Raw genomic sequence first — 13,316 nt, 5'->3', positions numbered from 1 at the left:
ATAAACAGGGAAGTGAGTACTGAGTTGTGGTCAAGTGAGGACCCCCCGCGGTGGACCATTAGTCAGCTTCTCCTGGCTGTTTCCCTAAACTGTTACCACCCAAGTCAGGGGTGGGATCCATGGGAGTGAGTTTCATTTTTTTCAGGGTTACCTCCTGGTTTTTGTGTAAATTTAAGTGTGTTGAATGTAAAGATTGTCTGGATTCTTGACCTGGAGGTGAGATTAGAAAGAGAGATGTGAGTGATTTTGTCTCATCTGAGTGTGGTCAGTGCAAATCTCCTGGGCAGGCAGGTCCTCCTAATTAAATGTCTTCGCATGAACAGCCCCTAAATTCCTTTCCTTTTCATTAGCTCTTTGTAGGAGCAACCACACAGCCCTGACAACATAACTTTGGCACTTGAGTTTTTTTTTTTTTTTTTTTAAGATTTATTTATTTATCTTAGAGAGCATGAGTGGGAGGGGCAGAAGGAGAGAGAGAATCCCAAGTAGACTCTCTTCTGAGCACAGAGCTCGATCCCACAACCCCGAGATCATGACCTGAGCCAAAACTGAGTCAGACGCTTTACCACGGTGCCCCTTAGGCACCCGGTACTTGGATTGTTAATTTGAATATTTGGACATAGTCCGCATGCTTTTCTTGGATCATCCTGAAGATGATTGGGAGGGAACAGTGGCCCGGAGGGAAACTCGCCCTCAGCTCAGTGCTGCAGATGAAATCAGCTGCAGGTGTACACCTGGTCTGTACTCTCCAATTAAAGTCAGGTCGTAACAGCCAGGTTAGCACCAACTCCTGCCCCTTTCTGTTCTCACGTGCTCTACCTTTGGGGTAAAAGATTAAAAACGATGCAAATCTTTCACAACCAGAGCTTTATCTCCCATGCAGAAAAGATGGAAGGAACCAGGGGCACCTGGCTGGCCCAGCTGGGAGAGTTGGCAACCCTTGGCCTTGGGGTCGTGAGTTCCAACCCCACATTGTGTGTAGAGATGACTTTATTTTTTTATTTTTTATTTATTTTTTTTAAGATTTTATTTATTTATTTGACAGAGATCACAAGTAGACAGAGAGGCAGGCAGAGAGAGAGAGAGAGAGGGAAGCAGGCTCCCTGCTGAGCAGAGAGCCCGATGCGGGACTTGATCCCAGGACCCTGAGATCATGACCCGAGCCGAAGGCAGTGGCTTAACCCACTGAGCCACCCAGGCGCCCCTAGAGATGACTTTAAAAAAAAAAAAAAAAAGGGGGAAGGAAATAAACAGATTTCAGCTGCAGACATTTTGCGATTTTTTTTTTTTAAACTTACGCACAAAGCACTGACTTCATCTCTCATTCCCGACTTCTCAATCATCTTTCTATAGAAGGTGATATGTCTGCATTTTTGTTTTAGGAACCTCGCAAAGAAATACCAACCTAAAAAGAACTCGAAGGAGGAAGAAGAATACAGGTCTGTTCAACGCTGATAATTATGTGCTGATAATCTTTACGCCGGCCGTGATGCTGATGAAGGAAAGGAGAAAGGAAACGTACAAAAATAAGCTGCATTCCCCACCCGTGTTTGTGCTAGTTTTTAAATTGGCAGCGAGAATGGTAAAAACCCGGCTCAGCTAATTTATGCTGAGTCACTAGACCTATTCCAGATTGTTTCAATTAAGGTAATTGGGAAAAGCTCAGAATGTAATCTAAGCAAATACAGGAAGCAAGGATTGTGCATTCCACGGTCTTGATTGGCTCTTGTAATGTCAGGCGTCTCTTTCTTTGAGAAATCTGTCCATTTCAGTAAGCAACTTAGGCACCTTAGCGTGGACAGCGCAGAAGTGTTAAATCTCTAATTTAGATCTAATTTAGATCTAAACACCCATTGAATGAATGCATAGCTGGCATGTCCGGTATCTGGGGTCATATTTGAACCAGGATTAACGAGGCCAAATACTGCCTTACATAGAGCGGTTCAGCATCACAGAATGTAGAGTGCCTCAGTGGTAATTAATTCTGAGCCATTTCGACGAGAACGCTCTTATGAGTAATGAACTTTCGGGATCCTGTGGGACGTTGACGCACATTAACCTGATTTTAATTAATATTTCGTCAGCGCGTACAGTGTTAGAACGGACGGGGCCCCTGTTTGAAAGAGTGGCGTGTGCTCATTTCCGTAGGTATACGGCTTGTAAAGCCTTCCTTTCCACCCTGAACGAAATGAATGATTACGCTGGGCAGCATGAAGTTATCTCCGAGAACATGACCTCGAACATCACTGTGGAGTTAGCCCGCTACGTCCAGGATCTGAAGCAAGAGAGGAAATCGGTAACAGGAGTTTGTTTTTTCTTCCTAAGAGGTGGACCAGGGGTAACGGGAATATCCCTAGAAACTTTCAAATTAAACACAGTCATATAACGTGGTGGGTCTTGAACTGAATCATGGAAAAGTTATGGACCCTGTTCCTAGAAGGTGTTTCCAGGTCTTTGCAAGCGTCCCTCAGACACTGAAACTTATCTGAGGACACCCCCCCCAACCCCCAGATAAAATCCCTAAGAGGAGTTTAAATATTTTTGAGGATCTCACACATAGAAAGAGTAAGCGATATCAGGTAGTACCTGGGGCGTGGAATAAGTAGTATTAACATAAATGCTTATAATGTGTTCACAAAAGCCAGAAAAGTGATCTCAGCACCATTGACTGTTCTTTGGGTCCTTCGTCATCTAACGAAGAGGGCCTTTTTGGTCCTCCTGCCTTGATGGTCATCTTTTCATAGCTCTTACTGTTAACAAAGGAGAAAAATGTGCGCTCACATAAAGTATATTCATAGTCAAGGTTTTGTCCTAAAAGATTTAATTGTAAGCTGCGGTTGGTGTCCTTGTTCTCTGATGGCTTACGCAGGGCATCAAAATTTGTTAGGAATACAGTACTAAAGCTGGCCCGTGATAATACTTTTTTCATTTAAATCCAAGTCCACCATAATTCTTCTGGTGCCTTGGACATGCAGGAACAAACAGGGAAGGTGGGATTCCTACTGAACAAATGGAAGAGATGTTAAATAATAATGACCAAAATAATTACTTAATTGCAATTGTGATTGTTGCTGCCAAGTACGAGTGCAGGCGCCACAGGAGGGGATCGGGGAGAAGCTTCCCAGGGCCCTAAACAGCCAATGTTTTAATAAGACTCGAAGGATGAGGTAGAGTTGCCTGGGACAAGCAACGGAGGTAGCAGCCAGTGCAAAGGCCCTGGGACAGGAAAGTTTTTAGAACATCTGAGGAGTTTACTTCTTTCTAAGTAAGCTATGTAAGTAGCACATGGCTTTGGGTGAGTTTAGTAGTCAGGAACAGATATATGCCTTAAGATCAACCATTGGTTTGAAAAACAAAACAAAAACCACAGGTTCATAAACTGAGGTGGCATGTTTATCTGTTCACATTAGAGCAGTGGATCTCAACTGGGCACAATTTTTCTGCCTACCCCGGCAACACTTACCAGTATCTGGAGATAGTTTTGGTCGTCCAGGGGGTTGCCATTGGCATCTGGTGGGTAGAACCCAGAGGTGCTCGTAAATATCCTACAATACCCAGGCGGCCTCTCCAACAAAGAATTACCTGCCCCATAATGTCCATAGTGCCCAGATTGAGAAACCCTGCACTAGAGCCCCAAATTAGATGATAGCATCTTCCAGACCGTTCATTAAAGATCTTTTCTATGATGGAAAGGAAGCAGTGCACAGAATACTGAAGTCCAGAATGAAGCACAAATGTCTAATATAATCATAAACTAAATACAGTAAATCTGAACTTGATGTTGGACTGCTTCCCGGGTTCTTGAACTTCCCTCAACCTTGCAAAGTTTATACCTTCTTCCTGTTTGTTTCTTTGCTCAGTGCTTTGTGTTTCTTGACTGACCTTCAGCCACCCATATAGCTTAGAAATTTAGCGAACACCCTAAACCAGAACTCTCTGCCTTTACTTTAGAACGGAATATAAATTCTGTTTCTGAAGTGAATCATGAGATATGAGCCCACATAAACTGGTTTCCTGTTAACTTTTTTGAATGCCTCTCCTCCAGCCACATGGCCCCCTTGCTGTTGCTCAACCTCAGCCTGTGTCACCCTGCCCCAGGGCCCTTGCACTGGCTCTGTTCTCCTTGGAAAGCTTTCCCCCAGATATCTACAGAGCTCACTTACTGACTTCTTCTCAGGAATAGCGTCTTCTTGAGGTCTGTCTTGTCCACCTTATTTAAAATTACAAAGTCTCTCCTCTCCTTCCCTGCCTCATTCCCACCACCTTCCCTGCTTTACTGTTTTCCCATAGTGCTTACCAACATCTAACATTTTATATATTTGTTTTCTTTCATCTCACACTAGAATGTAAGCTCTGCGAGGGCAAGAATTTTCTTGGCTCCTGTCGTATCCCAAGTACCTGGAAGAGTGCCAGGGTGGAAGTAAGCATTAGGAAGTAGAGAGGAGCCATCTTAGACTCAACTTTGTTCACTTTGTTCTTGGACTTTGTGTCATTAGTGGAGTATCCTTGTATTTCCTTTTCGTGTTATGATTGGGTCCTTTTGTTTTATTCACTCACTGCTAATCATGTCTTTTGTACAGTCCGTCATATCTGTAGCTTGAATTCTGTTCCTTTTTTAATCAGAAATTATAGTAATTTATAGAGTAAATTATAGGTGATACAGAGACACATTAAATAAGATCTGCAATTCGTAGTGCTCCTTTTATTTTAGGGAGAATTACAAGTACACATCTGAGTCAGATGTTCCACTGGGAAGAACGACAACCACCGGGCTCTCTTGAAGCATTTTGTAATTACATGAAATGACATTTTAGGAAATTGGGAACCCTTTTAAAGCTCTAGAAAGAAAGAATAGCCGTACGTAAATGCATATTTGTGGTGTTTTAATATAATGCATCATGAGCCTTTGTGCTTTTTTCCTACATATTTATCATTATTTTGAATGACCGCATAATGGGCCATTAGGTTGTATATTGATACGCGGTGACTTTAGAAATTATTCTGGTTATATTGTCTGTTTAATTGTTTGGCCTCGAGTCTTCATTTTTGTGGATTATAATAACTGATAGCTATTAGGCACATTTCGTCTTCACAGCACCCCTTCGGGAGGGGGGACAGTTACACATTTTATCTCAGACCAGGAGGCTGGAGGCAGCAAGGCGGGGGTCAGGCCCTTCCCCAGGGGTGGCTCTGGGTGGCTCTCGGGGCCACGCGTATTCGCATGCGTGTTTTTGTTTCCACTGAGTGACGTTCTTTAACTTACATCCAAGGATGCCGGGTTAGACAGTGTCCGCTTCCTCACGGGCAGTCAGCTCTAGATAAGGTGCTCCTTGAGGTCGAACCATAAAGACTAATATTTCTCCTTTAGAGCTTTCCCTTTGGGCTCCTCTGACTCTTATTAATGAGTGATCTTACTTATTCTTGAAAAGATGACTCGTGGGGCGCCTGGGTGGCTCAGTCGGTTAAGCAGCTGCCTTCAGCCCAGGTCATGATCCTGGAGACCTGGGATTGAGTCCCGAGTCAGGCTCCCTGCTCTGTGGGGGGGGGCCTGCTTCTCCCTCTCTCCCTCACCACCCCCCCATGCTCTCTCTCTCTTAAATAAATACATTAATTAAATCTTTTTAAGAAAGAAAAAAGAGAAGATGACTCTTGGGACGCCTAGTGGCTTGGTCCGTGAAGCATCTGCCTTTGGCTTGGGTTATGATCTCAGGGTCCTGGGATCGAGCCCCACATTGAGCTCTCTGCTCAGCAAGGAGTCTCCCTCTCCCTCTGTGCTCTCTCTCTCTCTCAAATAAATCAATAAAAATCTTAAAAAAAAGATGACTCTTAAAAACACAGTAGAATGGCATCTTCTCCACTTTGTGGTGACATTTGTGACCAGCAGGAGTGGCACAACAGAGCTGGAACTCAGATCAAGGTCTTCCAGTGTCCCAGCCAGTGGCCTTTTTGCCATGCTGCTATGAAGGGCTGACCACGTGCTGCACATCTTCCCTAGGAGAGGGAGAGCCCAAACCAGCTGTGTGTCCACAGCTCCCTGGGAGGCTGTCGGGCTAAGAGAGGAAAGGATGTTCTGGTCAACAAATGGGCTCGGGATTCGAGCAGCCCCACCAGCTGTGACACATCAGACCACGTCACGAGGGCTCTCTGAGCCCCCCTACTGGGTCTAGTGAGCTGCTCGCTGAGAAAGGCGTCTGATGCAGGATTCGATCCCAGGACCCTGCCACCATGACCTGAGCTGATGGCAGACACTTAGCCGACTGAGCCACCCAGGTGTCTCCCCTTGAGTGTTCTGATCAGGGTTTATTACAGAAAGGAAGGTATACAGGCTTCCCTGCGACCGAATGTCATAACAGTATGGCCAGTGCATTTAAAAAGAACTTTCTAAAAATGTTGAATTGGTGGACAGCATTGAAATGAGAGGCTTTCACCATTTCAGGTCTAGCTACTAATTCTCAGAGCTGACCAGAAATCATGTCTTGCTTAAGTACCAGTCTTAACCATTAGTATAATGCGTTTTGGGCCATTTGGTACAGCGGCGAAATCCTGTCTGCCCAAAGGGATGATTTCAAATTTATAGGATTACTGCTGGATCTCATTACTGCATATAGAGTTATTTCCAAGTTCAGTTTGGAATACTACTGGAAAATTATTTCTCCTCTAGATTTTGCTGTGTTTGAATAGATGAATCTCTAACAAGGGTCTTTGTGGTGACAGAGCTCATTCTGTAAAGAATGTTTCCTTCCCTCTGGATTTGAAAGGAAGGTAGTAAGAGGAAAGTAGAGGGAGAGATGGACATTCTTCTCATCCTGGGGGCCACTTCATGATAATGAGCCAGCTGTGTGTCCTTGAAGTCTTAAAAATCTCCCATTATAAAACAGAACAACACCTGCTGTTCACGTTCTTTGGAGAAAAGGTGGGTTTTAGGCAGCGATGTCCACACCTCCCTTGTTCCCATAAGACGGGCAACTCTCCCACATAGTATCTTAAGGAAACAGTTTGTTCTGAGACACAAATTTATAGGCTCGTTGTTAGGAAAATGCATTGATTTTTCAAAAATAACTTCTTTTTTTTTTTTTAGTTTATTTGAGAGAGAGAGATCACAAGTAGGTAGAGAGTCAGGCAGAGAGAGGGGGAAACAGGCTCCCTGCCAAGCAGAGAGCCTGATGTGGGGCTCGATCCCAGGACCCTGAGATCATGACCCAAGCTGAAGGCAGAGGCTTAACCCTCTGAGCCACCCAGGCACCTCAGAAATTATATTTTAGCGAGATACTCACCTTCTCTTTAGAGACAATAGGATCAGTGGCCTGTCTTTGGGGAGAACATAAGTCAGAGTACACACTGCCGGTTCCTTTGCTTTGTGTTCAGTTTTTTGTCTACAAATGCAAATTATCAATAAATCTGTACTATGTGACAATATTTAGGATTTACTGGTATTCAGGAGAAATTACTGGGAAATCAATATTCTTTATAAGGCAACATGATTAGTTTTAATGTGTAAAATCTGGAAATTTTTATACTTGCCTGATTTTCCTAGATTTTGACAGATTTGCAGTAAATACAATAGTCATCTCTTTTAGCTGACATGCAAAAAGAACTTCTGTTTCTTGGGGCACCGGTGGCTCAGTCGGTTGAGCATCCAACTCTTAATCTCTGCTCAGGTCTTGATCTCTGGTCGTGAGTTCAAGCCCTGCATCAGGCTCCATGCTGGGTGTGGAGCCTACTTTAAAAATTAAAAAAACAAAAACAAAAACAAAAAAACTTCTATTCCTTTTATGTACTCTTCCCCCCCCTTTTTGAAGGGGGGAATGTTATGATTCATGTATTAATTGTCAATATTTTTAAAGAATGTTACCAAAATTCTGGATTAAAGAACAAAAACTTGAAATTTTTATAAGTAAAAATCCTCATTTTTTCCAAGTTACCTTCTAGGTGTCACTTATAGACACAAAGATATTGATGTGTACAAAGACTGATATAGACATATATACATAATATGTCTATATAAATATATTTCCTATATATAACACTTAAGCATATTAGTCCTATATGGATATAACTTATATTTTTCTTTATTCCCCATTTAATTTCATAAGCAGTTTTTATTTTTCTGCATGAAAACAAGTAGTTTTCATCATTAGAATTTTAGTGGCTATGCATTATTCTAATGCTTGTATCATTCACTTAACTAATTCTTTACTATTTAACCTGTAGGCTATTACCAGTTTTGTGTTATTTACTTACTTTTAGTTATATAAACAGTACTGCAGAGAACTCGTTTCTTTCATAGCTCTTTTGTGCGTGGGGTGGGCACCATTCCTCCAAGCTAAATTCCCAGAAAGAGAGTACGAGGTCAAACATACGTGATATATGGTTCTTAATTAAGCTCTGGTCATTTACAAGAGTGATGGTCTTCGACAGAAGTGTAGATGAGATTCCTAAGTCACGGAAATGATCAACGAGGTTGTGAATTACCCGATCTGAAGTGTGGGTAGTTCAGAGTTGCTGTCAGATAGATTCCCCCATAAGAACGAGGGTAAAGATTCCCTTGCTGGCGATTTTTGCCCGTTGAATCATGTTGTTAAAGAATTTCAGAGAGGTTGTCTGGTTCAGCTCGAGCCTTTGAGCGTGTCTCAGGGTAATGCATGGTGATCACTGCGAACCGTGTAGGAGGGATTTTTATAGAGATTTGTAGCTCCAGAAGGGGAGTCAGGAGGTGCTGGCCGACATTGACTGGAACTTCCGAGCAAACTTCTCTCAGCAGGTGGAAAGTATGGTTCATTACCAAATATTGGCCAGGAACAGAATCGCTTTTTGGCAGTGGTTATCTGAAAAGTTCTAGAGGAAACGATTATACAATACCTTCAATGACTCACTAAAATTTTTATAAACTCAGAGAGTGCTTACAAGACCCCACATTACTTAGGTTGGCCAGTTATATCTTTTCCCTGAGGTCCCAGAGGTGTTTAAAAATTGATACTAAAAGATACCATCGTCTCCAAGTTAGCTATTGGGTAGGTCCTATTTAGGAACTTAGGGAAGGACTTAATATCCTATAAGGCAGTTTTGTAGCATGGACTGACCCTACTATGCTTTGAATATGTTTTTATAAGAGCTTTCAGCAAACAGACAAAGCCTAGCATGAGGGAATGCAGAAACTAAAAGGGTCTAACGTGTGTGATCAAGTCATTACAAATCAATTTCTGGGGATGCCTGGGTGGCTCAGTTGGTTAAGCAGCTGCCTTCGGCTCAGGTCATGATCCCAGTGTCCTGGGATTGAGTCCCACATCGGGCTCCTTGTTCATCAGGGAGCCTGCTTCTCCCTCTGCCTCTGCCTGCCATTCTGTCTGCCTGTGCTTGCTCTCTCTCCCTCTCTCTCTCTCTGACAAATAAATAAATAAAATCTTTAAAAAAAAAAAAAACAACAAATCAATTTCTGATCTTTTCAGTCCCATTGAGACGCACCTGGGGTGCTCCGTTATAAAGCCAGGACCTGTGGGGAGAGAACACAGAAAGCCAAGAGGGACTTTCGATTTCATGGCCTGGAAGAGGAGGGTTTCCATACTACCTCCTCTTTACTGGGGTTACTGCTTTTATTTAAATAAATCCGAAAGCAGGGAGCCCTATAGAAGTTGCTGGTCTTCTGCCTATGTCCTGCTGGTGGGACACCCACGGATAGCTCCTGGTTTAATGTATCTCTAGAAGGTGTATTTGGTTTTGTTATGTCTCCTTTGTTTTGGGAGGACATGTGACAGGCGTGTGCTGTTCCTCAAGGCCCTGTCACCACTGTGGTTCTGTCATTTGCAGAATCATTAAAATTTCACCCGAGCATTTATGGGCTAACATACCTAGTTATAACATACCTAGTTATCAGGAGGCTGACGTTCTGCTCTTGATTCCCTGGATTTGAAGTGCAACTTTGGGTTTTATGGTGCTCCCTCGTGAGCTGGAACGAGACCTTCTTTTTCATCTAAGAACCAGGAATCCTTTCACTGATGTTTTGTGTCCCAGCTGACTCTCCTGTATCCAGGCACCCACTTGCCATCTCCCTGGATGAGCCCGATGCAGCATCTCCGAGCACCCCATTGTCGGGGGAGGGAGTGCCCCTGGAGCCCAGCAGCACTAGGAGTGATGCCCCAGAGCTGTGCGATGCAGAGGGCTTTTTATCCCATCCAAAAAGAAACTGTGGATCCCCCAAACCCCTTTATCACACCCCTGTTCCGGTCTGCATTTCTTCGGGTCGTTAAATGGCACTCCTTATTAACATAATTGTTCTGGCCCAAACAAGGGCGCCCAGGACTTCTTTCTCCTTCACACCCCATATAATATGGGTCCTGTCTATAAAATATATATCAGGTCCTGTCAGCTCTACCTTCAGTAAACGTTCTGAATCCAAACACTTCTCACCCCTCATCCGGTCCCTCATTGTCTCACCTGGAGGACTGCCCCAAGCCTCCTACTTTATCCCTCTGCTCCCAAGGTCTGTGGCGCAGCTCCCCGTCTCCACCTGTGCCACCAGCTGTCCCGTGAACAGGTGCAGCAGCCTCCTCCCTGTCCCTCTGCCTCGCCTGCCCCATTCGGTACGTTCTCCGCACGGCAGCCGGTGCAGCCTTGTCATCATGCAGACAGACCACGTCCCTTCCCTTCTTTAGTCCTCCTATAGCTTTCCCTCACCCTCAGCGCGGCCCGGGAAACCGCTGTCCGTGGTCCAGCCCTTGCCTCCTTCTGTCTTACCGCCCATCTCGGTCTGATCACGTTGGCATCAGCCGTTCGAGGAACACAGGAAGCCCTTTCCTGCTTCAGGGCATCTCCGCTGCTGTTCCAGCCTCTCAGAAGGATGTTTCCTTCCCTAGACCTTTGCAAGTTCACGCCTCCACTTTGTTCAAAAAACGTCATCCGGATCTGTCAAAAATGCTGCCGTACCCACAGCTGCCCTCTCTGCGCCTCGTCCTCTTTCTCTTACCACCGTGGCCACAAGGACAGCACCGGGCATGAGCCGCACCCTGCACCTGGGAGCATGCAATTAACATGTGTGGAATGAATAAATTTGATTGTAAGAGCTTTCAGCCTTTCGGGGAAGGATTACTGCCCCTAACGTCTCACCCTTGTCAACCTGGCGCTTTATCTGAAACTCTTACTGATGGTGATTCTCGTTGTCTGGGATTGGAAGTCCGAGATTGATACCCTCAGCAGGGGTCGAGTGAGGGGCATCACTGCTCCATATTGGTCATTTTCAGACTCTTTCATCCTAAGAGTTAATCAGGAGGCACCTGGCTGGCTCAGCCCATAGAGCACGTGACTGTTGATCTCCGGGTCGTGAGTTCAAGCTCCACATTGGGCGCAGAGCTAACTTAGGAAAAAAAAAAAAAAAGGAGTTAATTGAGATCCTTCAAAAACAATCAGAGTTTTAAGGAATGTGAGAGAAGGGATTATTCTGAAGAACAGATACAAGCCTCCTGGAGTCCAGGTGAATTGTCAATGTGTGGAGAGATCTGAGTTGCAAAAGCCAGCATGAGAATGGCAGGAGCTGTGAGGAGATGGCACCCCAGAAGAGGACAAAGGCCACTTGGCACTGGTTGCTGGACCGCGCGTGGGGTCCCCTGCCCGGTGCCCAGATGGTCGAGGGGATGAGTAGGGTTAAGCAACTGAGCCTGACACTGGGAGGTAGGCATGTTAGGAACGTGAAACATGTTCACTGAGACAGTATTTGCGTTATAAATAGATTGAGGAAAATGGACCTTCCTGAATAAATCATATTTATTTAATCATATGACCATCCCACACAGATGAGAATGCGCTGCCATCACGAACGCTTCTAGGTCTATGGTTTGGGGTTGGGGTGGCTCCCTTAAGCGGGGCTGATGGGGGTTGAGTTTCCTCCCCGGTCCCCGGCCATGTCTCTGCAACAAGGATTCCTGGTTGTGCTAATTAATCCCAAGTCAGGCTTAGAAGCTGCTCGTGTTCAGACCCACCACGCTGTGGATTTTGAGGAGATTATAATATTTGTCACAGACATATTTTCTGCAAGCCCCTTTTTTCTTTGCCCTTTTCAAGTCTTGTGTTCCTTTGTTTTCATCTGGGGAATCTGAGTTTTATTTAAAATTCCAGATGGTTGACTGTCCTCAATTGAGTGTTTATTCTCTCTCTTTTTTTTTTCCTTTTTTTTGGATTTGGCTGTTCTCACATCATTGCCATATTTTGCTTTTTTATGGAGTTTTAAAAATCAGTGGTCTATTATATATAAATAGTGTAAGAACGAGCAGCTGTTGTACCTAATTGTGGAGTGTGAATAATAAACATTTTCACAGTCTAAGGGCGATCTCTTGCAGCACAGTAAAACCTTCTTGGAAGCTTTGTCGTTGTAGTTTTTCTTAAAGTTAGTGCTTGCTTAATTTAGGTTTCCTCTGATTCTTATCTCAGCGGCCCCTGCTTACTGGGAGAATCCTAAAAAATCTGGAAGGATGCTTTTATTGTATTCATAGACTCTACCCGTATATTTTTAAGGTCCAGCCAAAAGTTGAAATGAAAGTAAGTTTCGCTGTCTGCTGAGATACCATCAGGCATTTTTAAAAGTCTGTTATTACTGCCGAAGAGAAATGAAAGCACCCTGCTTCCAGGAGAAAGTCATCCGCATTTCTCTGGGTCCCCAGAGATGGCATTTCCCATCTCTGCTGATAGGAGAAAAGTGCCGTGATGACTTCACTTTGTGGCTCCAAAAGACTTATTATCTTTTTCTAGAGAACAATTCCTCTTTATTTAGAGCTCGGAGGCACACTTTTAAGAGACACACTTGCTCACTGTCCGGGGAAGCAACGCTTTGCCATTGTTTGTTAATAAACAACACGCACATCTGGCAAGCCGGTCTGTTTGTTTATCTTTGTAACTGTTAGCTAGCTTTTCCGGCTGAAGGAGGAGAGAGAGAGAAAGAGGTGGCCCCAGATGACCGCTGTCTAGGTCGTGGTACGCTCAGGATGGTCAGGAGGCCTTCGGTACCACTCTCTGATTTCCTAAGGGCTCAGGCACCACCACGTACTGGGAGAGATACGTTAGAAGGAAAATCATGGACACCTTGATTTTTCCTTATGTCACGGGAGACATTAGGATCTCAAGTGTAGTTCTCAGATGGTTGTTTTAGTCGGACAGGACTGCGGCCAAGGAGTCCTTCGTGGGAGAAAGCTCCTCTGTCAGGTCAAGGTGCACAAACGTGCTTGAAAAATAAGTTGATATTTATTTTTGAGTATTAAATGAAGGAGCAGGGAGAGAGTTTACTGTGTGGGTTTTCAATCAAAATCAGCCTTCGTGCTCCCAGAATATGACTC

General features: G+C 44.3%; 1 protein-coding gene across 3 annotated transcripts in view; it reads left to right on the top strand.

The window, feature by feature from the left end:
* The window catches only part of LOC111145720 (formin binding protein 1), a 145,328-nt gene that overhangs the window by 65,773 nt on the left and 66,239 nt on the right, over positions 1–13,316 (top strand). For all 3 annotated transcript variants that reach the window (XM_022500871.1, XM_022500874.1, XM_022500872.1), the window contains exons 3-4: positions 1,383–1,439; positions 2,149–2,296. In XM_022500871.1, the coding sequence (XP_022356579.1) occupies positions 1,383–1,439; positions 2,149–2,296 (205 nt within the window). The remainder of the gene's footprint in view (positions 1–1,382; positions 1,440–2,148; positions 2,297–13,316) is intronic.

This window comes from Enhydra lutris, unplaced genomic scaffold, assembly GCF_002288905.1.
Source record: "Enhydra lutris kenyoni isolate GAN:26980312 unplaced genomic scaffold, ASM228890v2 scaffoldscaffold13, whole genome shotgun sequence".
Lineage (NCBI taxonomy): Eukaryota > Metazoa > Chordata > Mammalia > Carnivora > Mustelidae > Enhydra > Enhydra lutris.
This window is presented reverse-complemented; position numbering and strand designations above follow the sequence as displayed.